Source organism: Salarias fasciatus, chromosome 5 (genome assembly GCF_902148845.1).
Source record: "Salarias fasciatus chromosome 5, fSalaFa1.1, whole genome shotgun sequence".
Lineage (NCBI taxonomy): Eukaryota > Metazoa > Chordata > Actinopteri > Blenniiformes > Blenniidae > Salarias > Salarias fasciatus.
The window spans coordinates 20,756,660-20,784,138 of NC_043749.1; the positions used below are offsets into that span (position 1 = coordinate 20,756,660).

General features: G+C 42.8%; 1 protein-coding gene across 2 annotated transcripts in view; it reads right to left on the reverse strand.

Annotated features, from left to right (window-relative positions):
• Positions 1 to 834: 834 nt before the first annotated feature.
• The window catches only part of phc2b (polyhomeotic homolog 2b (Drosophila)), a 33,114-nt gene continuing 6,469 nt past the window's right edge, over positions 835 to 27,479 (reverse strand). For both annotated transcript variants that reach the window (XM_030092550.1, XM_030092549.1), the window contains exons 2-15: positions 24,230 to 24,578; positions 22,214 to 22,375; positions 21,971 to 22,048; positions 21,508 to 21,669; positions 20,442 to 20,576; positions 19,687 to 19,981; positions 12,988 to 13,289; positions 12,162 to 12,366; positions 7,715 to 7,923; positions 5,460 to 5,589; positions 5,134 to 5,233; positions 4,906 to 5,020; positions 3,821 to 4,145; positions 835 to 3,741 (exon numbers count right to left, since the gene is read on the reverse strand). In XM_030092550.1, the coding sequence (XP_029948410.1) occupies positions 3,587 to 3,741; positions 3,821 to 4,145; positions 4,906 to 5,020; positions 5,134 to 5,233; positions 5,460 to 5,589; positions 7,715 to 7,923; positions 12,162 to 12,366; positions 12,988 to 13,289; positions 19,687 to 19,981; positions 20,442 to 20,576; positions 21,508 to 21,669; positions 21,971 to 22,048; positions 22,214 to 22,375; positions 24,230 to 24,520 (2,664 nt within the window). In that variant the 5' untranslated portion in view covers positions 24,521 to 24,578 and the 3' untranslated portion in view covers positions 835 to 3,586. The remainder of the gene's footprint in view (positions 3,742 to 3,820; positions 4,146 to 4,905; positions 5,021 to 5,133; positions 5,234 to 5,459; positions 5,590 to 7,714; positions 7,924 to 12,161; positions 12,367 to 12,987; positions 13,290 to 19,686; positions 19,982 to 20,441; positions 20,577 to 21,507; positions 21,670 to 21,970; positions 22,049 to 22,213; positions 22,376 to 24,229; positions 24,579 to 27,479) is intronic.

The window sequence follows — 27,479 nt, forward strand, 5'->3', positions numbered from 1 at the left end:
AGTGTGGTTACATTGGAGAATGAATTGGCATTGAAGTGAAGCAGTTGCAGGGAAGAATGACACACCATTGTGAGCCTAGATGGCATGTCACTAAAGTGAGATCTGTTTTTTTTCCTTAACTATACATGCAGAATTTTGAACAAATCAGACTGAAAGAAAAATGAAGGAGAGCGGGATTTGCAACCATGACTGAACAATATTTGAGAAAGTCAGATTAACTGTAAAATTATCAAACCAAAAAAGTGCCTAAAAACAAAGCTGCCTATAAAAGCAAATGAAACTTGTCTTTTATGCTGTTTACATGCTCAGGAAAGACAACAGATGTTCTGGATAAAGGATGATCGGGCTGCAAGGTAAAAGATTGATGGACGTAGTGAAGGAAGACATGGTCGACTGAGACAGTCGAGGTAATAGGAGGAGATGGACGAACATTAGCCGCCTTGGCGACCCCTGAGGGGAGCAGCTGAAAGAAGATTATCAACCAATATCAGATCTGATTCACATCTGATACAAAGAATTGGATGTGGGCCTCCTATCCCTGCAGTCTGAACCGAACCTCGGTGGCCTCGAGGTGCAAATGTGATTTGAAGAGATTGTGTGTCCTGCTGTGTCAGTGCTGTGATGGATTCGTGACCTGTCCAGAACAAGCCGATGTCATCCGAGTCCGGCTCCATCCCTGTGACCCGACGCTGGGTGGAGGAGGTGAAGAGGACGGATGGATAAAATCAGACTGCTGCAGACAAATATACCTTAAAAAATAAATAAGTTATTTATAGCTGCAGTACTTTTGTACTGAAATTGTTACCATTTGCTCAAGATTGACTTTTTTTTTTTATACAGAGACACAAAAAACATCTCAAGCCAAAAATTGTATTGCAAATTATTTATAACTACAAAATGTGTAACAAACTGTTTTGATAAATACAAGCATTTGACAAAGTGTTATCTAAAAAAGGTACACACACCAAAACACATATAGATATCATCATCTTGCCATTAGAAAAAGAGACATTACAAACAACTCCCAGGCTAGTGATATTTTATACATTTGCATATTTCAAAAATATTGAACACCATTAAAATTTTAGTTTTGAAATAAAAAAAATGATAACTTAATAAAATGACAGTCTCACACTCTCTTCCTTTTCTTGAGCTGCTATGTACACAAACCTTTGTGTTACCAGACCGGATTTCTCACATTTGGCGACATATGTTAGCATGGATGAAAACAGAAGAAATGAAGTGCCGAGAGCAGGGCTGTGTGAAAGGAGGAGCACACCCCGATTGTTCCCTGGATAACTTGGGTGTCCTCTTATGAAACCATGGAAAGAAATCAAAGTCATATTTCAGTAAATCATTGTTAAAAAAAAAAAAAAAGAAGAGGAAGAAAAAAAAACACCCCAAAAATCATTTGCGAGCAGTTTAAATCCACAGCAGAAAGCTGGACTGAAAGGAAAATCAATGTCACAAAAGTAGCTGCTTAAATGGTTTTTCTGCATTGAAGCTTTGTATTCGCGGCCTGTGCGAGCCTCATTGTGAGAAAAGGCAAAGGAGCATCTGCTGAATAAAAATGAGCAAATTAATGAATGCAATCTTCTGTTCCCAGCCACACACACACACAGCCATCTCTCCCGCTCTCTCATTCACATGCTAACAAAACAGTACAAAAACATGTCTAATGATGATAATAAATTCAGACTTCAATCGGGTTTTGTTTCAACGCCTCGATTCTGCACCAACCCAGGCACAGCCGAACAGGTAGAGCACTCTGCTTGTTCTCTCAGCCCTATTTTCTTCACTTTTCAAACTGAGATTCTATTTCTTTCCCTTGAGCCAAATCCCTGGATTCCATTTAACAGTATCAGAATAAGAATCTGCATCTAGACGTGTCATCTGGATGACGACATTTGATAAGAGCCTTTGCATATAAACCTGCTATTAATAAGCACTCTTGTTATCTTAATTCTGCTCCAGTGTGATTGGACCTGAACAGATGCTGCTGATAATCGAAGGATGAGTCAAGGAAAGCGGAGCTGCTGTCTGGGACCTTTCGTTCTGGAGATAAAAGGGTAATTTGTACCTCTTTGTGACAAAGCCTGAAAAGGAAGGGAAAGGGAGTTGAGTGACCTCTAGCATATTATTCAGATTTATTTTGAAGGATGAGTGGTTTGAGAGGGACGAGATCTGATCCATAACCTCAGATGCACGACGAAAGCACATCACCTTTTAAAACTGTATGTGGTTGAGAATGGGAAATTTCTTCATTCTGATGCACATCAAGGGCAGAGGTGAGCTTGTGACTAGTGGGGGGATTGCAGGTTCAAATCCTGCAGCTGACAGGTTACTACTGTGGCTTTGTGAACAAGGCTTTCGTGTCAACAGATCCTCACACACCACTTCGTGGCAGCACGCTGCTCCTACCGTGTGTAGTTGTCGTTAATTATGAATGGGTCAGATTAAATGCAGAGAAATAATCTTCAGGAGATTAAGAAAGACAATGAAAAGGAAACAGTATTCCTAGGCCACTCTCGGAACTGGTCTATTTGCTTTAAAGACATTTGCATATTACAGAAACATGACAAGCTGTTTTACCTTTGAGGTATTTTGCTGCCAAATTAAAAATATGCCATTATATTCCATCAAATGTTAAAATCTTTAAGTTTCAACACCTTCTGCATGATTTATGGATAATGAAGAGTAAAATAAGGACTCATGGCGTCCACCTTATTTAGACTTGAGGTTGCAAAAAGCATTTAATTGCTGTCACTATTTTAAAAAAAACCATGATTTATTTAATATTTTCACGCACATGTAGACATACACTTGCCCTAATTGACACCAGGCACAGCATGGGCATCATTACCGAGGGTGTTGCGGCCGCTCGAGACGATGCTCGAGTGAGTCGAGTTCACACCAGGCACGGCAGTGTGCATTTCAACCCTGTTCCAGACGCTCTCCTCCACAGTCATTTCACAGCAGGTCTATTTTTGACAGGAGCCACATCAAGATGCAGAGGAAGTTCCAGGCGGTACGTTCCCACAAAAAAAAAAAAAAAAAAAGCATTGAGAATCTGGTCATTCACCAAATAAATCTTGTTTTGGCAGCAAGTTGTATTTCATTAATTGACTGGTAGATTATAACTTACGACAAAAGAGTAGAGGAACAAAAGTTTGGGAGGGGGGAATCAAAGAAATGTCAACTGGTAAACAACTGGTGTGAGCTGCTGAAGTCGTGATGGAGAAGAGCTGCAGTGCAGCTACACCTGGTGTAAACCAAGGGATACCATTTCCCTCTCTACACTGCAGGCTCCATTATCAGAGACCTTCATTATCCAGTTAAAATGAATAAGAACAAAAACAATCCTGGGAGTAAACATCACTGATCATTATGTGATTGGCTTGATTTTAGGAGAGTATCATCTATTCAAGGGCTGAAGTCAAGCTCGAGTGAGTTTCTGTATCAAACGAAACCAGTCCGGAGATGCAGAGAAGGCCAGATCACAGTGCAGTCAGTACTCTGTACTGTAAGTGCTACAGTCTTTCCACATACACGCACACACACATATACACACACGCACACTTTCCTGCTATGAATCTTTGAGCATGTTGATGCGTGCAAAGATCTTGAGCGCAGGTCCCAGCTTAATGTTCATGGTGCTCATCAGGTGGTCCTCCTTCAACAGGAGCAGGGCCTGTCCGTCGATTTCCTGAGAGCGAAACTCGTCTGCTATCTCCTGACACCCTGTGAGAGGAGGAACAATGTTCAGCAAATCACCAGGGTGAAGCTGGAGTCAGTCACACACAGAACACGCGTGTCTGACCTGGCAGTGACCGGATGAACTCGTAAACTTCCTCCACGTTCCACCTGGTGGGGTCGTTGGGTACGAAGCGCTGGCAGAGCGACTGTGGATCTCTGTCCGTGCAGCCTTCCTGATCCGACGCCCTGCTCGGCTGCCGGTGGACGGGGACGTGGACGGCGGCGGGATTTGGGGCGAGGGGTCCTGAGCTGGCGGCGGACAGCGGCGACGGAGGCTCCTCGTAGCTGGACATGTCCGAACAGGGGCTGGACTCCTCCTGGCTGGGCTGCGAGGGGTGAGGGGAGGAAACGAACCCGCCCTGAGTCTGCTGCGGCGAAGGCGACAGCTTCTGAAAAGCAACACGAGTCGGGCATGACGTTAGGAGAAACCGATGGCTCATCAGAAAAACAGCGCTGGGACATTACGGCCACAGCGAGGATGAAGAGGGCAATAACAAAGATTTATACTGTACAATAGCTTCAAATGACTAACACACCTGCAAGGAGTTGACAGGATTACTGGATCAATACCAAAGCCTTGAAGATTACTTTGTCAGGTGCTGAACCTTCTGAATTCGAAAACTCAATCAGAGACAAAAACTCCCCCCACTGGAGGTTCAAGAGCCAACCCTCAAAACATTACATAACTCATCATAAACCCCCCCCCCACCCCCCCCAAAAAAAAAAAAAAAAAAAAAAAAAAAAAACTACATTACTCATTTATACTCAAAGTATTATTCCTCTGAGCCCAGGTATTGTACAAACACATACAAATGTTGTTTCTAACATATGGCACAACTGGACAGGGAAAAAAAATCTCAATGCTTTTGATGTCTGTATAAATTGTGCAGCAGGCAGAAAATCATTTCCAATGCTTTCACATTCCTGCTGGTCACCAATAAAGGTGAACCAAGATCATAGAGTACTTAATGACCCTTTAAAGACAGAGGGAGATAGTCAGCCTGACGGAAATTATGCTCAAGTTCATTAAAAACCGCGAGGCGTGAACAGCGCGGGGCATGAAATGTGCAGTGGAAGCAGTATCTGACGAGGGGTGAAGTGTTGGGGAGGGCGGTTCTCAGCAGTAAAGAGGCATGACTGTTTTTCTACCTGTTTTTTCGCCTCTATGCTGGGGCGACCCTGAGATCTCCGACGCCAGCGATTGGTCGGTTTGGTCCTCTCTGGACGGAAAAGTCCAATACGCTTTGTGCAGCCCACGTTGTACCTATTTGGAAAGATCCGCAGCGTCTTTGTTAACCTTTCCTTTTTCCAATGACAGGACTGATGAAGCTGTTAATTGTTTTGATGAAAAGGAGCATAAAAACCAAGGTGACTCGCCTCTTCGCACAAGCCACTGAGCAGAACCGCTTAGAGCCCTTGAACGCAGACGCCACGTTGACCCCGCCGCAGTATTCACAAGTCAGCATCGGTTCTTTCTCTGCAGAGAGAAAACAGCATAGAAAGACATCCTTAAATTCTAGCATTTATTCTACAGTAACAAAAGAAAAAAAACAACATTAACTTTACCTGTCAAAGGAAAAATCATAACACTGATATCCATATTGCTTTCAAATTACTCAAAGCGGTTTTATTTAGACAAATAGATACCAACTACCACATCATGATCTACATCTTTACCTATACTCCAGCGTGCTTCGTCTCACCTGGTTGGTGCATGTCGTCGGCCTCGGAGTCGCTGTTTGCTGCGTTGCTGACTGGAGTTCTGTCAGGATCCGAGGAGAGCTGATGGTCCAGCTTCTTTGGGCTGTCGATGAGAATAGGCAGACGCTCCACCTGATGCAAGACAGAAATATGTTCAAATGTCAATGAAGCAGTCATACTTGAGGAATATAAAAATAGGATTACTGAAAGATAAAGCTACTTTCCGACAATTTACAGCACCATGAGCACTGAAGCAAAGACCACAACTTCCACCGCTGTGCATTGGCAGACATTAATGTTTTGATTTGAACATTTTAAGGTTTGAGTTTTAAAATAAGTTGACGAACAATGATGTAAATCTGGGATTGTTTATCATATAAAACCTTGCATACTTAAGAAACTGCTATATCTACACACAGTCCGCACAACAAGATGACAAGCCACAGAAACCAAGGTACAACACATATCCAGAATGTTTTTACGCTGTGTAGCATGTTCATCCAACCTACAGCATATTTAGAGCGTGAACACATGACATGGACACTTAAGATTTGATACTTAAAATTTGGTCTCAAATGAAAAATTTTCACAGTCAGCTGTTTTAAGAAAAATCGGTTGGTGTCACAATATTGAAGTGTACCGTCTTCCCTCTCACTCAAGTCCCATCCAAGTTACAGTAGTGAAAGAAGAGTCATTTGAGGGGAAACTGCAGGTATTAATGAACACACAGCTATAGAGTACACTGATGCTAAAGAACAAAAATGCATTCGCAGTGATGCTAAAATAATATTAAACTGGTCAAACAGCAAAATGTCAACAAATGTTTAACAGATTCCAAATAGTTTCAGTCATTGAGGGAGGAGTGCACACACTATTTTTAAAACATAAAAATACTTGATTATTACTACATAAACATTGGAAAAACCAGTTAAGCACAACTTGAGCTCATCATCAGATGCTGTACGAAACTGCACTCATCACTTTCAGTTCAGGATATTGGGCTTTGGGGTGAAATTTCAGAATGACGTCTTGCAGTTTGCAGGGGGGCGGGGAGCATTTCAACTGGACGAGGGACCAGTGGGTCTCAGTACTGCTCTCTGATTAAAGTTCATTCACAGTGAGCAGAAATGATGTCTTCCAACATCGCTGGCAGCCATCAAGACGAGCGCCGTCATGAGATGAGCCTTTAGTGGAGGTGGTGTTACAGCGTCTGCAGGCGTGTCTACTCAAAACAGACCTGCCCTGAACTTGAATGGAACAGTAACAAGCCCTTAATGCCTTAATTATTAATCCAGTTATTGTGCTCCTGCATGAGCAACAGAGGCCTGATTTTATGTTTATGGACGACAATGCTCCAGCTCATCAGAGTGTAGAACACTCTGTACCCCAGGACCTCAATGACTGGAGGGTCACCCTTCAAGAAGGGCGAGATGCCACGCCTCAGGAGACAATAAGTCAACTTGTGAACAGCAGGAGACGTCATTGTCAAGATGTAATTGATGCTCAAAGGCACATGACAGGTTACTGAGACACTGAAATGTTATGCGGCAGTACACCCACCACTGTTGATGGCTTTTGTTTAAACAGATTGCTTGAGATGAGGAAATTGTCATCATTGCATGCTTCGATTTAAATGTTCTACTTTAATTATTTATATAAATATCCATATCCAAATATCCATACGTTTTTGCGAGTAGTGTATGTGAATATTCTACACACACTTCACTGACAACACTTGTGGCTTTAATTTGAGTAAGTAAATACAGCGAGTACTGACACTTTACGACCAGCAGGAGGCAGAGAGCCCAAAGTCAAAGGAACACAATAAGCTCATTTTGTTGCTATGCTCAGTGAAACATTTTTTTTCCCCCAAGATTAATGATGATAGAAACACAGTTGGGAAAATATTAATGTCCATCGAAGACATAAATAGAAGGAGATAATGCATCAACCCTACAGGAGATGACACAGATTAAGGGAGGACTTTTTTTGCCTTGAGATGTATGAGACACTGCACCGCAGTGCTCATTACCCGCACACCTTTTATTCATCTGTGTTGGTTTGCTGCTAGAGCCTCTCCTCCCTGTAATTAATGACTGAATCAAACAGAAGCTGTGGGCTGTCACTACTGGTAGTAGCACGGGGCTTGTGTTTGTGCGCTGACAGCTCCCTGCAGGCGTGTACACTGGAGAGTGTGTGGTGGCTCTGGGTTGTTTATCATGTTTCGGTGCCAGTAAAGCTGAGATCGGGCACTTACACACACGGGGAAGGGCTCCGCTCCCTCCTGGATGACAAAGCCTTCGATGACGTGCGTGAGGACCTGCGGCTTGACGATGGCCTGAGGCGGTTTGTTTTCTCCGTTCTGTGGCGTGCTGCCCGGCACGGTGGGCGCCTCGTTCTCATTTCCTGAGGTCATGGCGAGAGGTGGGGTGGCCGCTGTCGCGCTTGGCCTCTTTGAGCTCCCTCCTGACAGAGAAGACGATAAAACAGATCCGGTCAATTACGCAAGCACAGATAGAGCTGCAGTAACATGAAGGAAAAATGAAGGTGGTCTCATATATTTCCACCAGAATAAACTATTTAGCACTTTCCTTGTTAAAGGTATTTCAACAATACAATTCATACAGAGATATTTTGAAAATCCATGAAGACAATTCAAGGCCCACAACCTTTGACTTTGGAAGCTCTTGGTCATTTAGGCCAAAAACCATTGTTAAAGATATGCAAATCTAGAAAAATGAGCATATATCTTGATCACACACAATAGGTATTCCAGAAGCAGCTGCTCTGCAAACAGATACCCCAGATGGTCTGGTTTCAGCCTCTGAAGACGTTCATATCTGCAGTTTGCACTGCGAGGTGTTCAAAACCAGACATTTAAACAGACATCAACCACCTGGAGACTAGAATGGGGAAAGTAACGCACATTAAAACAACACAGCAAACGTTCCGCCTTCATGTGATCACCAGACTGTAGCTCCCAGGCTACCTAGCTCCGTGGCTTTGCGCGCACTTGTACCGCTGCATTGTGCACGTCGAGCTCGTAAATAAGGCACAAAAGTCTTCTGCTTTCAAACTGGGAGCTCTCGTATCCACCTGCTAGCTGCTAATCCTCGGAGCGTGCGTGCAGCGGTCGCCGCAAAACAAAACAACAGAAAGCCCAGCCTGCGAGCACGGAGCCGATCAGCGGCGGCATCGATCTCTCACGGAGCGCCTCTCCTGCAACAATGAAGCCTCGGCGTTTGGTTCAAATCGCACAAAAGCGAAAGTAAACATGACGCCGCCACGCTTTGTCATCTTTAAAAGTGGAGTTTTCTTACCGCGCAACTTCCGCTCAGACACAAAACACGTGCGGCTCGGATGGTTTGTTGTGTGAATGATCGAACGCGCGCGCGCGCGCACACACACACTCTATCTCTGTTTCTCTCTCATACAAACACACACACACACACACACCACTCACTCAATCGCAGAGCTGCTGACTGAAAGCAGTTTTAAAGCTGCAGCGCCGCTTCACGCCCGTCAATGAGACGCTCTTCAGTCAAGGCCCGCCTCCCAGTTTCCTCCCGGTTCCCCCCCCCCCCCCCGGTTTCCTCCCACTCCCGGCCCCCGCCACGCCGCTCCACACCGAGACAGTCAGCTCCAGCAAACCAGCCAGAGCAGATCTGATCTGTAAACCCGCTGATAAACCGAAACCCAAGAGGATTTGGTTGTTTTATGAGAACCTGATGAATAAATCTTCACTGCTGCGGCTTCATGGATGAAGGAGTTAACATCACTGATCTTTCATTGTTCATAAACTTTAAAGATATTGAGCATCTATACCACTTCTGCAAAGGAGTCATCTGTAAACCGTGCTGCATGTGGTTTCACTATAATGCTTTGGTTAATTTCAGGAAACAGTCACTCCCAAAGGTTTAGATGAATGAATTAAATGTTTTGACACATACAAAGCCCAGAATTTAGCTTGATGTGCATCTATTATTTTTCCAAACTTTTAATCTGAAGGTCTGAGAGGCTCATGACACATTTGCCATACTTTGATAAACACAGGATACAATGGAATCATCCATAATTTATCTTTTCTGCTCAGTGCAGAGCACAAGGAAGCCGAGCCATCCCTTTTGATGTAACTTCCTCTAAACTCCTTTGTGGGACACCGGGCCTCTCCCAGACCAACAGATGATCCCTCCAGGGGCAACGACATGGGGCAACCCAGTAACCTCATACCACTTCTGCATGACAGGTAGACTGATGATGGGAGGCGACCAGGGAACAGCTTAATTAGACGTACGAACCACATCAATGGGCTCCTCTCAAAATGGCTTTACTTGAATCTGCAGTCAACCTCAAGATCCCTCTTTTGAGCGCTCTTAAGTCCCTCAGATATCTGTTTTTTTTCCCCTCAACTTGGGGTAGTATTCTAAATTGAAAATGACAAGGGGGCTTGACAGTCGTGTTTATAAGAAAGAGAGAGAGAGAAAAAAAAAAGAGGATTGCCATCTTCATCTGCCTCACTGGTGATCACATCTCACAAGTTACCTCTTTCTTGCCGTTACTGATGACTGGAATAGCAAATCTTTTCAAACGCTACTGCAAACTGCATCTGTGATGACTGACCTGGAAATATTCCGTGTAACTTTAGATTTTAAAATCTATTATTTTCTTTCTTCATAAATGTTGAATTTTATGGAGGAATTGTATGAAATGACACGAGGCAACAGATTAAAAATGCCTAATTTCATTTGTGAAAAAAACTACTCTGTATTGATATTACGTTGAAAAAATGAGGTATCAGTGAATTTTATATTGTACTGCATAAGATCTGCTGCTTGCCTAATATAATATTGATCAAATAAAGGTGCATTTCTTAACACTTTAAGAACTGCTTTTATCTTGAGTTGAAGCATACTCAGGTGGTGAGGATGTTGAGTGAATGAGGAATAAATCAGTGTAGACTCTTAAATTGTGCATGCAGCTCAAACACTCTTCGCGTCAAATCTAAAGAAAATCCCAGAGATGTCACGTTGTCGGTTTATTGTCACATTTTCTGCTTAATGTGCACATTTTCCCGTCCAGGTGATTAAGATAAAAGGTGATTTTGTCCTTGAAGACTCGGTAAGAGAATTATTCAGCAGCAGCCGTAATCTGGAGCCATTTTTTTTTTCCACTCACGTTTTCTTAACCGGGTGGAAATAGTGTTCAATGCTCTTATAAAATGAGACATTGAGTAAGCCACAAAGTGGGCAGTGAGTTGGGTGGGAAGTGCAGAGCAGGAAAGTATTGTGGCCACACTAACTGCTTGTTCCAAAGAAGATATGGCCACGTCGCCATCTGTTTTACCTACTAACATTCTCAGCATTATGAGCTGCGTAGTCTTACCTACCAATGAATGCACCCAACAGTTTTACATATGGTTGATTTTATGACCCAATATACACTGAATTCAGTTCATGTGGAAAAAAAAAAATCTAATGTGATTTGATACAACACTGTACATGCTGAAATTCTGAATTTGGAGTTTTCGTGGTGTTGAACTGGACTGCTCCATGTTGTATTTCTGATGTTTTGGTCGGACACACTGATTTATAAAACAGCACAGTAATGCAATTTGATGTAATCTGTACTACAGAAGAGCATTGCACTAAATCTTACATTTATCATTCTTTTCAATTATGTGAACAGGACTTTAGCTAGTGGAATGATTGCATCATAACGTTTTCCCATTTGATGTATTGAAATTGGTGGCGAAAAAATGTGACTGGTTCCTATTAGCACTGACTATTCCAAACTACACCAGAAAACAGCATGAGGCAAAATGTCGCTATCTAATTTGACTGTCTGGTTGATTTGTATTCGAAACACTGAAAAAAGCTGGATTCATCATTAACTTTCTGAACTGTAAGTCTCAGAAGGTTTGATAATAACTCCCACTGGGGAATGGGCAACTCATCAGCACACATACCAAACTGGTGAAATACCTCACTATTAAAGTACGAAGTTTGTTCCTGGATCTTTACAGTACTGTCCCTTCTCATATTCCCTGTCTGATTAAAGGCACTTCAGCTTTAAAATTAACAAATAAAACCAGCACCACATGTTTTATCATGACGTGTCGGATCACAGTGCCATTAAAGGGAATTAATTTTTAGCCCGTACCAATACAGTCATCACTCCCCAACGTGTACTTGCCAGATTTGGCACCTTGTGAATTTTTTCGTCTTCCCCAAGATGAAGTTCAAACTGAAGGGACACTGTTTTGACACTGTGGAAAAGATCCAGCGCACATCGCAGAATGTGCTTGACAGGTACTTTCAGGGAGCATTCCAAGCGTGGGAGGAGCGCTGCGGGCAGCGGATCACGGCACGGGGCAACTACTTTGAAGGGAACGGTGCTAAAAATGAAATCAGGAAAGCTGGGTCAAATCATGGGTGTCATCTTTTTCGATTACACCTTGATTAACACAACAGTAAAATAATAAAAGGCAAAAATAACTTACAATATTTGCTTATCCAACATACTAAACACAAGCCATTTCAAGGACTAATTTAGAAATGGTTACATTTACAGAGTCCAACTAAAAAGTTGTACTTTTGAATACTGCTGTCAGCGTTGTTGTGCTAATTAGCAGAACAATGTATTTTGAGGATAAGTACAAAACAGTGAGTAATTTATCAGCCCAAATAACACGGCCGAGTCCTCACCTTGTGGCTGAACAGCTGGTGTGGCAGGGTCGACCTTGGGCTGCTCTACAGGCTTGGGGGGTTGCGATGGGGGACGTGCAGCCTGTGTTTGTGGTGGCTGTTGCTGTTGCTGCTGCTGCTGTTGTGTCGTGGAAGAGGTCTGACATGTTTCTCTGACCACCAGCGAGGTTGGCTTATCTTTACATTCCTGAACCAACCGAGACGCCTGGGATGCGAGTGAGAAACAAAGGACAGGATAAAACACATGGGAATGAATCTCTGAGTCACTCATGACAGCACAAATCGAAGGCTGTTAACGTCAGTGTCCCAAAGACCAAAAAAACCATCAGGCTTGGAAAATATCACGGCAGTGGGAAAACATTACACCAAGAATTCAACAGTCAAAGGATCCTTGTGTCTTTTCACATGTATATCTTGGAGGAGAAAGGCAGACTGTGGGTGTTGCTGGTAGACTAGGTCTTGTTTGGATGGCTACATCTTTGAAAATTAAAAATAAATTTAGGGATGAGTACATGTTATGCTTGCCATAAATAGAGCATAAAAACATATTCAGATACTGTACAGTTCAGAAACACTTATAATGGAAAACATCCACTCTAAAAGAGTCAATGTTTGCTCCTTTTATTAAAACAAATTTTGCTGGATTTAAAGCTTTTAAGTGAATCATATAGAAACAATTATTTTAGCTTTTATTTAGCGGTGTGGCATTTCCATGTTGATTCTATGCGATTTGTGAGCTAGACAATGCACGGCCTCAGCCTGAGATCACAGCCTTGTTTTGTTTTGGTTCTGGATCCTTGTTTTGTTCACTTGCATCTGAACGTACTGTTGGCTGTATCTGCAGGTTGATGGCGGTGAGCTGGACGGGCTGAGCTTTGGCATGGTTGAGGGAGGAGTGGATGGCATGGGGGCTGATGGTGGAGTGAAAGATGGTGGCCTGCTGGCTGGGGGCGGAGGGCTGGTGAGGAGCGGGCTTGGGCAGCACCGGGACCGGGTGCGGCGACGGCTGAATGGAGGCCGTCTGCAGCAGCTGGCCCGTCGTCCTCTGGGAACCTTGGCTCTGCTGGACCACGAACTGCTGCTGCTTGTGCTGCTGAACCAGCGAATGAGGCTGAATCTGGGTGTAGGCTGCAACGACAACAACAGCAGAGACACTTATCTGAGGTGTGAATTCAGCCAAATGGTGCTTTATTGTGTGTCAAATTCACTGGCTGGAGTCACAAGCAACACATTTTCAAAACATCAAGTGACTGGAAGTTCATAATGAGACTGTGGCCACAGAGGTTTGTGTATGTGTGAGACAAACCAGAGGAAATCAGAATAGTTTTGAGCATATTAACTCCTTCACAATTTCTACAAAATTTAATTAAAAAGAAATTGGAAACAACTCAACAAACGAAATATGTAGTTCATACAAACTCTGTCCTATGCTTGAGGCTGATAAACAGCAAATCAATGTTTTTGTCCACACTAAAGTACTTGTTTCCCTGTGTACCTCTTCTTGACAGCATGTCCTATTAAGAGCTTGCTGAGAGGTGCACAGAGAGGCCTGTCGTTGCAGTTCTGGCCTGACCATTACTCACAAATCGCTTCAAAATGGCCTGTCACCACCTGTCAGCGCTGTTGTGGGTAAAAAGACATCCTGAGCTCATAACTTGCCCCGAAGCCCGAGACGCAGCACGTCAATCTTGCATTGTGGGAGCATGTGTGAGTGGGAGAGTGTTCAGCGGAAGTCGCCCGAGGCTAGTCTAATATTAGACATTCCCGGGGAAGAAACACGCGGAGCCAACTGTCCATGACACCCTCGTAGAATTAATGTTGAGTCAGTAGGTCCCAGCCTCTCTTCCGCCTCCACGACTTCAAACAACTCCTCCAGGAAACAATAAAAACAAATCATAAACTCACTCTCACTGGAACTCAATCAAGAATTAACTTGCCTCCGCACTAAAGTACAACCAAGGACCTGACGTTTGACCCGTGTGAGCGTGGAGGTGCGCCTGGTGCCGCTAATAAACCCGCAATAAATTCAAGCGTGGAGAAGTGCCAAGTGCATCAGTGTTTGTCTCGAATCCCCCTTGTCCCACCCTCCTCCTGCTGCTCCTGTTCTTTTCATGATGTTTTGTGTGGGACAGGCTCCATCTGGTTTCAAAGTTTCCCTGTGAAGCACTAACCGCAGCCCGTGCCCTGCTGTGGAAAATATAGACGTTTCAATCCAGCAGAGCTTGCATGTCATTAGCCCCTTTAATGCTCCAGGATCTGCTGTTTTCTTTCTCACAGGGTGAGACACGGTGGAACCCACAGACAGGAAATCGGGTTAGCTGTGGCGTGAAGGAACGACCTTCCCCTAATATTTACAACGTTCAGAGAAAGGATGAAATCAGCCATTAACGGCTGGATGTGTAGGCGAGGATGACAGTCACTATGCAACAGTACACACTCCAGCGGCACCGAATTTCAAGGTGTTCCATTAAATATCCACTGAGATTTTGCACTGAGAATCATAAATGTCACAAAATGGTACAAAAGTCAGTAGGATTTATCATCTGTGTACCATGAAGGTTTGTTCAAATGTCACACCATTCATCACGTGGTGGTGACATTTCAGTCCGGACCGGAGTGATGGGAGGGACACACCAACATGTCCAAACCCCAATCTCAATAATTAGACAATTTCAAGCTTTGTCACATCTGAAAGAACTCCAGTGCTGGATTTGGAGACACATCGACAGCAGAGAGATGGTATTTCATATCAAGTGGCTGAGCACTCATGAGAAAAGTTCCAACGAAAGACAGAGTGATGGGAGAGTGAGAATTAAGTAACATGACCCCAACCAATTTAACCACGTTAAACCTGCAGCGCACAACTACAAGTGTTGCTTGCTCATTTCCTCTGGTTTCTGCTGAGTGTGGGCAAAATCAGACCGAGAAGGCAAAAAGCCCTCACTGTGGCAACCAAACTGAAGAAAAACCAAATTTACAGGATGTTGCTCTAATCATTTAGAAAGAATTTAATGATTTATAATGTTTGTAAATCCAAAAATGAGAAAGTAAGTAAAGAAAGGGAAAGATCTCTCATGGGGCCAGCTTGGATCAAGACCCAGTGAATCATGAGATTTCCACCCCCAGTGTAAGCAAAGGAGGGGGATTTCTAAATCAGCACACACCGGATACAACTATCCATCCCCACAAATGCTGAAAACTTTCTCAAGAGCCTAATGAGCAACAGAGAGAATTCTTGGAAGACAATGAAGTTACACAAACTCATGCAAATGCTATTTCCCTAAAGGGTCTTGGGATCTGGGTTTGAAATGACTCAGGCCCTCACACCCACACATAAAAACACACACACATGCAAATCGCACAATGTTAGAGCTACACTGGGCTCCACTTCCTTTAAGTTACAAATGTTTGTAGCCTTCACACTGTGGTGGAACAGCCTGAGACCGAGGACAGTATACATTCCTTTTCGGCGACTGCAGCAGCTGACTCTGGAAAACCCCAGAGTTTCCAACATTCCCACTGGCTGCTGTTCTGGCCGAGCGTCTTAAAATACAGTCAGTTAATACTCAGTCGTACTCAGCCTTACAACGTCTCTCCTCATGTCTATACAATTCCAAGTGACATTTATTTATACATCAAGTCAAGCTGGTATTCACATTGAACACTGGCAACAGCCGGCCAGTGTTGAAGTTGTTTGATCCACCAGAACCTCACACGATATTTACATGTATCCGTTTGTGGTTTATTAGCACAATGTGATGGTTTTCAGTTAATCGTTAATGCTGAACAAACAAGTTCATTTTTTAACTCTTTAGGCTTTAAAGACTTAAAAACCACATAATATTCAGCAAACTGAAATTCACAAACCTTATTATTTTACCATTGTCATAAAGCACAATTTACAGTTTTAACAAACAAAACAATGAGATGAATTTCTAACTGACTCATAACTTCTCATTGTCCTTATAAGGAGGGTAAGTGCATATAGAAGCGTTTGTCTTTCCGAGTGTTTTAGCAATAACATTCATGCGAAGTTGGCACTTGCGTGTTGCTAATGGCTACAAATCCATGCCAAGACACAGACATCATGCACAGATCTGCTGTTTTAATCTGTGAGCATGGGGCTTTTGGGGATCCCCTGCTGTGGTTTTATTGTAAGGTGCTGGCTCGCTCTTGCAGGGAGGAGACAATGATAGACACTTACCGCTCCCAGCCAGACGGGATAACATTTATTCCCTGCCCAGTTCTTCAAGTGAGAGTGACTGTGACACTCGCATTGAATGAAACACTGCTCCATCAGACGAAAGCCGATGACCAAAAATAGCAGACGCAATTATGCAGACCTCCTCTATTTCCTTCTCATCTCGGGCCAGGCTGCGCTCTCTCCACTAAAGAAGCATTTGATTACTTATTACAACCGCAACAATTTTCTTATAATTAATGTCTTCATTACTGGTGGAAACAGCGCTTCCAAATGATCTATAAATAATCTGTTTAGAGGTTTGATAATGTCTTCCAATTATTGGTGGGAAAAACACAAATTCAACCTTTTTAATCACAGTCTGCACTGGGGGAGCTTGCTAAAGCGCAACATTTGCAGAGAAATATGCTAATGGAAGAAAAATGGTCTCTTTAGCGCAAGCTGAACAACAGAAGATGACTTATAAAAGCGGCACCGTGGCAAAGAGGTTAGCATTCTCACCTCATAGTGAGGACACGGTTCATGTAAGGGCGAGGCTTTGGAGCCTTTCTCTGTGGAGGTAGCATGTTCTCCTAGTGCATGAATGTTTTATTTTTTCTAAGATTCTTTGAGATTTCCGCTCCAAACTGTATTTTAAGCCAATTGTTGGCTCTAAACTAACTGCAAGTATGTTTACCCTGTGATGGGCTTGCAACCTGCCAAGGATGTACCCTGCCTGTGGAAAACACTGGATGGAAGACGGCTGGATGAGCAGACAGATATTACAAATAAAATGTAAGTCTGTCACAATGTGGAGTTGATATAAACACCCGAAGCTATAAAGAGGAGAACCACAACACTAGACAGAGAAAAAATGAAATGCATTTTAATGAAGCACATCACTGAATTAGTCAACTAAATGTTCTTCTGGAGAGTAATAGGTAATCAGCAACTTTTGTAATGCAAGGATTAGTTGAACTTTACATTTTAACAGCAATACAATCACTAACTAATTACACGCAGGTCAGCCATCATAATAATTACTGCTTTCCATTGAGGTAAGGTCATGGAAGAGGTGTAAACTCACCACTCAACATCAACCAGCAGCAGAAAATCACACTAGTCTGTGTGTTTTATTAGCCAAACCAGATCCCAAATAGCTGGGTGAATTTACAAAAAATGGTGGGATGTTTTGCAATTGGAGCAATCGCAGCGCATAACGATCAGTTAAATCCAAGCTTTGTTATTTATCTGGGTCCTGTCAGCCGGTCATACAGCCTCCTCTCCTCCCGATCCAGTGTATCAACTCCCCAGCATCTCACGTGCACACCTGTCCCCATTGGACTGCTGCTATGGCAACCCATGCTCACTCTGTCCCCCCCCCCCCCCTTTCTTTCCTTCCAGACCGCATGCTGCCAGATTTTCAGCTTCCATCCTCCCTTTTATTTTATGTGAATCCATTACTGAAACAAAGCAAGACACAGTTGTGCACCGACAGGCTCAGATAATCCGGGCTCCTCCACCCCACCCCACCCCACCCCCCGCCGTGCCACAAACATACATGCACATACACACAAATACCGAATGGCATACATAAGCAATGCAATGCATTAGCACAACGATCAAATTAGGAAAAACGCTTACACACACGCAGACCTGACACATGTGTTCAAACACACGCTCACACATATGAATTATTCGGTGAAACGTGCCATCTTATCAGAACTCGCTCAAGTATGAAGAAACATCTGAAACATGTCCTGCAAAAAAAAAAAAAAAAAAACAAAAACTACACTTAATTTAACATAATCAGCTTGTGCTGCTGGCACACTAACAATCATTCACTCTAAATAAGGAGAGAACAAAAAACAGAAAACAAACAGCAGCTGACTGTCAATTACACAATAAGTGCTTTTAAAACACTCTTGCGTGGCAGCGTGCCTTTCACGGCTTCTAGTTCACAAAGCAGCAAGACTGCTCCAGACAAAACCCGACGCGCTGTGTTTTAGCACGGCTCGTTTCACTCCTTCAGCGAGCCGATCTGTGATGCAGGCCCTGACATGTCACAGCAGCAACCAAGAAAAAGCCATTAAAGAGCGCAAAGTGTTAAAAAAAAAACCTCTTCTCATGTAATCTCACTATAAATACAGGAGTACGTTTCTACTGGATAAATGACAGCTGTCTCAAACCAAAAGTCTATATTAAGGGTTGTAATGTACGTCTGTTAACATAAAAAAAAAAAAAAAAAAAGCAGCAGCTGTCGGACAATGTGGCCGTTTACCCCCCCCCCAACTGAAAGGAAAACAAACTTCCTCTGGAACACTGACTGTCTGACTGACTGTCACTGAGTGTCTGTTCAGAAGGCGTGAGCAGCATGCTAGCAGAGTGGCACAGGCAGTCAATGTGCCGCGACTGTGTGTCGATAGCTTTATAAACACCACTGGAAATAGACTGACAGCACAGATCGCACAGGACATTTTATCCCCTTATTGATCCCAAAAGAGAAGCGGGATTACCAGAGTCACTGGAGGTCATCTGCTGCAAAGTATGAATGTAGAAAACTTCTGAGCATTAAGTTTTTGGAAACTGTAGCAAAAATCAAGCAATTTTAGGAATTACTGATCTTGATTTAATTGGGAACATTGTGTTCTTTAAGATTTTTCAGTTATTGCCATCAAAAAAACAAAGTGGGGAATAACTAAATGAAGTAATGATTGCAGGTATAATTTCATATTTGCATACACTAAAAGTGTGAAAACAAAGTAAACATACCAAGAATAAAGTTAAGACTGTTTCCATCCAGACCATGGCTGAGTTGAGGTTTGTACAATGTAGGAATACTGTTTAAACATTTTCAAATATATATATTTTGCTGAAGTTTCAATTTTCTTCTTAACATGTGTATTTCAACATTACAATTTGTATTTTGACTTTATCTACTAATGTTATTTATCATTCCTAAAAAGCAAAACACAAAATGTAATTGTCTTTCCCCAAAACCCAGAAATGTGTCCTGTTGTTCCTTGAAATCAATCAAAGCTGAATGACCATAAATGAAAACTTCCAGTGTGTTTTATTTCGCAGGTTTAACTGACTAGCCACTGGTATAATAACAATTCTATATATATATATAATACTTCCAAAACAAATCTGTGTGCAATGCAGTAACACAAATATATAAAAACAATTCCCAATCTCAAAAGTATATCAAATTCTGAGAGTATTAATGAATATTAATTACATTTTTCACATAGTTATATAAGTAATATCTATTTCTCCTTCAGAAAGAATAATTCCACGACTGGAAAACACATTTACTAAAGTGGAAACATTAAGCATAATTACCTGGAGCAATGAGTGGCTGGGCACTGACAGCCGTGACACTGCGACTCATGTTTATCGCCCGGACTTCCGTGACCGCTGCGGGGTCTCCCTTCTTCCCTCCTTCGGACGGGCTGTCAGACGAGCTGGACTTGCCCCCTGCGGAGGTCTGGCTCCCTTGGCTGGAGCTCTTGACCAGCGAGGCGGGCTGAATGGGCACAGGGCTCTGCTTGAGACTGAGAGCCTGCAGGGTCTGAGTCTGAGAGGAGGACGTTGTCGCCCCCTGCTGGCCGCGGATGGCCAGGTTCTGGACTTGATTCTAAAAGGGAGGAAAAGGTGGAGATGAATCATTTGTCAAAACTGTGGATAATAATAGCTCAGGGGTGACGTGCAGACCAGTGAGATCTGGAGTGCACTGGACCAGTTAATGAACCTCAAACAAGGACAACTTAAAATGTTCCATATGGTTGTAGGGCATATTGTGAAAAAATCTAATTTATTAATGATTTTTTTTCTCCCAAAAAAAACTGGAACAAAGTAAACCTTTTATAAAAGACATTTTTACATCATCCAATTTTAGCATTGCTTTTGTGTGCAAAATAAAGTGAAATACTTGAAAATCCTCCCATTTGCAGCTTGTGCTTTCTCTCAAATGATTCTAACTTGTCCAGGTCTGACAAATAATTTGAAATCATCTGACTAAGGGTAAAATCGACTGGATGCAGATATAAATGACCGTGTTTGTACATTTTACTGACAACACGTCGCTCTGAGCCTACCTGAGACGAAGCCTGCGTGGAGCTCTCCGACTGCACTGCAGTCACGGTGGCAGCTGGGGTGAAGATGAGCTGTGAGGACAGTGGGACGGCCCGACCCAGGCTCCTGGCCACCTGGACCAGGTTACTCTGCTGTGCCTAGAAAGAAAATACACAACAGATATAAAAAGAGGATGGCGCAAACAAAACAAAGCCAAGCTAAAGAACATTTCAAAGCCATCATCCTTCAAATGGACATATTTATTAACATTTTTACAAGAGAAATAGCATGCTTTAAAGAAAATGTGGGAACGCTCATCTTTTTTTCATCACACAGTTGCAATAATGCAAACAGATAGCTTTATGAAGCTGGATGTAAGGGAGTACGGGAATAGGATAATTAAACCCCCTGTTCAGTGTATGTCAATAAAAGCAATTAAAAGATGGCATCTAAGAAAGAAATGGCAGCTCTGAATCAGCTCACATGGTACACATGACACCTCAAGACAACAGCAGAAATACTTCAAGCCCATGGCAACACACTGTAAACTGGCAAATGTGTTTTGTTGCCTGCCACAAGCAGAAGACACGTTCAACATCTGCTGTGCTTGGTCATAATGAGGTGACAAGAACAGTCTATGTACCAGCTGTGCAACTGACGGCGAATAGAAACCGACAAGTTACCCAAAACCGGCCGGACCGAAATAGCTCCTTTATATTCCTTCAGCATCTCCTTTATAAACAACTGGACCTCAAGAGAGGAAAAACACCCCTGACCTCCAAAACATGTTTTCTGAGCAGTCGTCCACGTTCAAGACTTTGCTCTCCGTGTTTCTAATGAGCCCTCTGGGGCCGCGCAGATTATTCTGACCACCTACTCTGGTTCGAGTCCAGGATAAAGCGTCCTATTTACTGCAGCGTGCACAAATGACACATGCACACACCGAGACCAAAACACACTTTTAGCCTCCGAGGGACCGAATGTGAGCTGGACAGCTTATTTATTCAAACATTATATAAGTGTGCTTGTGTTTATGCATATATGCACGCTCATGTAAATGTGCCAGCGGCGATGCCCCTCGTCTCTCACCATCTGTGCATGCAGGTACATCTGTGCCTGACTAGCTGTGAGAGTGGGGCTGGATGGGCTGCCCAGCAGAACAGCCTGCTGGGAAATACTAGTGGGAGTGGAACTAATGCTCTGGGCCCGGCTGATCAGCTGAGCCGCCGCAGGGGTGGTGGTCAGGTTGATCTACGGGGGAGAGAAAAACAGGATCATTTGTTTATACAAATCTGCACACCTACTGATATTTATAATCTGCTTTTCTCACAACGCATCAAAATATAAAAATAACACAAGTTTGCTAAGAGCTTACGGCCCAACGTGTGATTAAAAGAGGGCTCCGACTCCTCTAAAGCAAGTGAATGAGTCCCACAGACAGTGCTGCCAGCACCCTGGTGCTAAAATCAACTTAGTTCCACAATAATCTAATTGGACAAAGATAACTTGGAGGCTTTCTGGAGACGGGCTCGACACTGAACGCTGCACTTACTGTGGCCTGAGTTGATCCTGTTTGCTGAGATGAAGTGCCATTTTGTGAAGTGCTTTGCCTGCCAGCTGCAATACTGGCCTATCGCGAGGTGAGAGGGAGACAGGAGAGCGAGAGAGAGAGAGCGGGAGAGAGAGTCATGTACACTTTCTGAAACACGTGTTGGAGCAGGTGAACAACAACAACAGCCGCCGCCGTCATCTCCAAACTGTGACAATGAATTACACGAGACGACCGCTTGCTGACCTGCTGTACTGCAGCCAAGCTCTGGAGCTGAGCGGTGCTGAGGCTGTGCTGCTGCTGCAGGGCGGCGGTTTGCAGCATGAGATGCTGCTGCTGAGCTGCGTACATCTGCTGCAGGTACTGTGCTGCTGTGTTAGGCTGTCTGTGTAAAGCCTGCTGGAACACCTGCAAGTAAACATCGAGTCAAAACAACAGAGCAGGCGGAACGTGAAAACAGCAAGCGTGCCAGTCAGAGAGGAGCAAATACAGTCGTGTTAGAAAAGCAACCATAAAGCTCAAACAAAATGCAGGATGCAATCGCAAAAACAGTCAGAAACCAGCAGCTTTGTGCTTTTCAGTGATGAGTGAGTGTGTGTTATCCGTTTTTGTCCAACATTCTTTTCACACACCTGCCTGAAGTCACTCTGATACCAAAAAAAAAAAGCTTCTTATAACACTACTTTTAATCTTTCCATTATGTACTCTCTTCAAAAGACAGGTCAGTGTTCTGCAAGAACGTTGTCAGATTTTACAAGCCATATAAAAATGGCAAAACATGTGCTTATAGTAAAAGCACTGAAGGAAGCCGACAACAGAAAGCAATTTAAGCTAGCCTGAGAAGCTAAAGCTACGTTTAACAACTCCAAACTCCTTCAGGATTCGTTTACTGCAACATGTAACACCCAGTAAAGCAGCAGCCTGCCTTTATTACCATCTGCGTGACTGAGCACATAATTCAAATCTAACGTTTGATATTTGTTTCTTTTGCAACTACACATTCTAAAATACAACATTCAAACATCAAATGTGAAGATTTGCTACTTCATCTTGTTTCACACTGTCATGACGTGAAACTATTTGGTTAGAACTGACATCTCGACAAAGAAATTAAGCTTGAGACCTTGAGCTTCATTATTTCTTCATGTTTAATAGGTAAAAACCACAGAATGAATGTGTTGCTTCAGTCTCTGCATTCCACAGTTGCCACAGCAGATCACACAATGCACATGTTTGATTTGGGACATGTTTTAACACCATATTCCCCACCAAGCCAAAACCCATACAATTGGAAATTAAGATACTTGTTCGGAAACAACATGGGCAGCAGGATTTAAACCAACTACTAGTTAGAAGCTCGCTTCTTTAACATTGCAAATATATTCAATACAAGCAAATGGGAATAAACTATGTAATTCAATCGTTAACAAAACAAAAAAAAAAAAGTCTCAATCCCCTGACTTAAATATAACAGCGTTAAGCCACTGTCTTCAGAGCAGCGCCTCTCGTTTTTCACCTCTGCCAGTGCCCTCTGACATTTGAGCCGGTAACGAGGGAAGACTCTGACCCGCGGATCACGGTGTCACTAGGCCATCCGGATGCACACCTCTTGGAATGAGGTTGGAATTAGCAGAGGTGGAATACAGGCATGCGCCCAGCGCGACCACATGAGACCAGCAGGGCCGGTATGCTCACTGGCTCCAGCGTGACAATGGTGTTTGCCTTTTAACTGTTCGCGGGCTGAACGCAAGAAAAGAGGAGTCCGCTATCACAATAACACAGCTGTCAAAGCATCGGCACTAAAACTTCAGTGGATCTCATTCAGGGAGAGACCAAGTCTGTGAAGAAGCTAATCCCGAGGTCGAAAGGTTAACAGCACTAAAGCAATGAAAGCATTCCTTCGTTCAGCTCGGATACGTCCTGTGAGATAAGCACTGTTTAGAGTGGCCTTTTTCATTATTTATGAGTTTTAAGATAAATCATGAAACAGGCTTACATCAGAAAGGTGCATGTTGTCTTTAGTGACACAAATTGAGAGTATTGGAACAAAAGAATGTGGGGAAACTTGCTTCATTACAAATCCTGTCCGCAGGAAAGTTTAGCGCAAAGCCGAGAAGGAGTTTCAAATCCCGAATATTATTTTGAACAGACTGTCGGCTACCGCGTTCCCAATGGAACCGCGTCGGCTCATACAGGTCAGGAGCAACACCTGACACCGACGCAACACCAAGTACAGCCGTGACGTTACGACACGTGACTCACCTGCACCGTCTGTCGATCAGGTATTCCACTGTAAACAGATATCTGAGGCACGGCCTGTCTTCCCGCTGCAGTAGTGCTCACGGAACTGCTGCTCGTGTTACCGCTACTGCTGCTACTGCTATTACTAGTGGAAGTAGAAGTGGTAGTAGTCGGAGTAGCAGTAGCAGTCGTGGCGCTTGAAGCAGTGCTGCTGCTGGCGGCTGTGGTGCTGGAGGAGCTGGTGGTGGAGGGGGTGGACGTGGTCCCGCTGCTGCCTGCCGTGGAAGCAGGGGCCCCCGGCTCACTCTCCATGGTGCCCTCTGCTCTTCTCACCTTTGACCCCCGGCTCTTCTGAATGGCTCTCCTGTGCCTTGAAGAAAGCAAAAAAAGTAGAGTGTGTGAGGAAAAACGCCATAAGTACAGCTTCTTCCTACGCAAAACTGAGGAACGGCTGAAAGAGTTGAAACAGCAAATGAAGGCAACAGATAATTTAAGTGAAACAGATTTGTTTTAAACTCCCAATAAAGAAATGTAGATTAAAATCGACATTAACATTTTAAAATATTGATATATTGAAATAAGCAAAGGAAATTAAATTCCAAGAGCCACAATGTTCCAAAAAGAACAGCAACCTTGTCATTTAGCTACTTATTGAATGAGACTTTAATAAAATGATATATACAACAAACTCCAATCACAAATAAAAAAATGCAATTGGACCAAGAACAAAAATATCATCAATCACTTGATAAAAATATTTTTAACTTCAAATGAAGAAGCCCACCAATTTTATTGTTGACATTAAACAACAAAGTGATTTATTGTCTATCAAATACATTAAACTCATTCAGAAGTATTCCGGCTTCATCTCGAATCTCTCTTTAGATGTAAAGTGAATGTTTTTAGATGATCATTTTTGAGACGTCGGCTGATGGAGCAGGAAAATGTGAAATAACATTCCCTCCAACTCCAAAGAGAGAAATGCACACTCCCAGTAAACGCTGCCTCGGGCAATAATGGGGAACAGCAGTTCTGAGCCAAAGAAGTTGAACAAAAACAAAACATCTGAAGAGGTCAGTTCACACTATGTGATTTTAAGGCTTTCAAAATGTTCTCACAGTTTAACATGGGAAGGATTAGCTGTATAAAAATCAACCATTAGTCACAGCTTCGCTTTTGAGAAGTATTTTCATGATCACAGCTGACTGTACATTTATTGTATTCTGTCATAATAAAAAAAGATGGCTCAAAGATGCATGACTAAAACATCTGTTACAGTCTCATCCAAATCTTGGATGTATTCCAAGCTGAACAATCTGCCTGACAAACACGAAAGTTTTTTCTTCTTCTTCTTTTCTTTCTTACACTATACATTGGCCTCTCCTGCACATACAACCTAATACAGCAACATTATTCTGTCACTGGCACTATAATCTTTTGCATTTTTTATTATTATGAGCAATAGTAAAATGTATTCATTTATCAATTCGCCAAATTAAAATCATGTATTTCTTGTGCTTTTCGACAACTGCTGTATAACCAGGAATTTAGTAGGCAGCGCTAAACTAAAATATGGCACTCAATTCTCAACCCTGAAATATACATGAGTACATATATATATTCTACGCGGATAAGTTAACACGCCTCGTCTGAATATCACCGCTGCCATTCCCTTGAAGCATATGCTGCGTGACAGCAGATGCTCCTACTGCTGCAAACAATCCAGCGCGACAAAAATGAGACGTGTAGAAAGACACCAACCAGACAAATTCATGGTCCGTTTCTGTCTTTGAATGGCTGCAACAAATACCTAAGACCTAAAGAAAGCACGCTGCTCGGTATGCATTAATGTGAGACCGACTCAGAATCTCAAACACAATAAAGCTGAGGCGTATAGCTGCTGGTTAGGGAAACACATAAAAATGCAATTAAGAGAGCTAATGAAATGCAGTGAACTTAGCATCAAAGAGGATTAGCGGGCCGACATCAGCCGCCATTTCAACAACAGATCAATTAATGAAAAGAAGAACTTGACAAAAGTTCACGGTGAGAGACGCTAAGAGCACGTAGTCAGAATACACAAGGACAACACCTAAACGGCCACTTAAAAACTAACACTCTCCTTTAATGAGAGTGTAATCTAAAGTATTTAGAAAATCAAAATCACTTCTGAATCTACTTCTTATGCCGCTCACAAGCACAAAAGGAAAATGATTGAGGCCCCATCCGTAAAAGGCTTTTTACGGGTGGTCCCCTGATGCTGTGCTATCCATTAGCAGAGGAGGAAAAGGGTTCAGAGCTCTCCAGGAGGATGAGAAGGAGGAGGCCTCTGCATGGCAGGTGATAGGATGAGAAGAAGATGGGAGAAAGCATCATGGAGGCAAATTAAAGGAAGCTTAGACAATGGTAATAAAATTGTGAGCTGTCAAAAAGGAAAAAAAAAAAAAAAAAAAGAACAACTTTATGGGAGCCAAGAAGGAAGAGGGATTAATGGGTGCGTGTTTGGTTGAGGATTCAAACAGCTTAACAAGCAATGTTTTAAGCAAAACAAGAGCGAGAGGTCAAAGGAGGAATGGGATTTCAAGCCTCGAGGTTAGAGGTGCTCAGATTGAGTTAAGGTGGCTGCAAGGGGGAAAAGAGCAAGTGAGGGGCGAAGGTTGAGTGAGCAAGTTCTTAAATAGGATCGAGTGGGAAGAGGTTGTGTGATGGAAGTAATTAAATAAGGAGTAATGCTGCCACCATGCTGCAATTCTTAAGCTATTTCCTCCTCCTCCTCATTATTCTTTTGAGAGGATTAAGAGCCAAAGCAAAGCTCTGTAGATGGCACTACAAAGGAGAATTGGAAACAAGCCGCAATCTCGCTAAACCATATGCCATTCCTACAAAAACAACTCCACTAGATCAGCTCCAAATAGCTCATAAATGCTTGGGTAAATATACAACTGAATAAAATTCTAATTTTACTTGCGTATATGGAAACTTCAGATGAATTATGAATAAGGTAGAAAATAGAAAACACCCAAATTACAAAATATGCTTTTATCAATTATAAAACATGACATGGAGAATGAGTGCACGTGTAAGGGCATTCAAGCAAAAATTAAATAAATCCCATGGGTTGAAGCTTGGAAGCAGATAAAACATGCATGTTAAAATTTAGGCAAAGCTCTTCAGAAATAAAGGGGAAAAGTAAGCAGAAGTGAAAACACCAACGTATTTAAATGTTTTTATATATATTCAATATTTTTAACGGTTGTATTTATTTTACTTT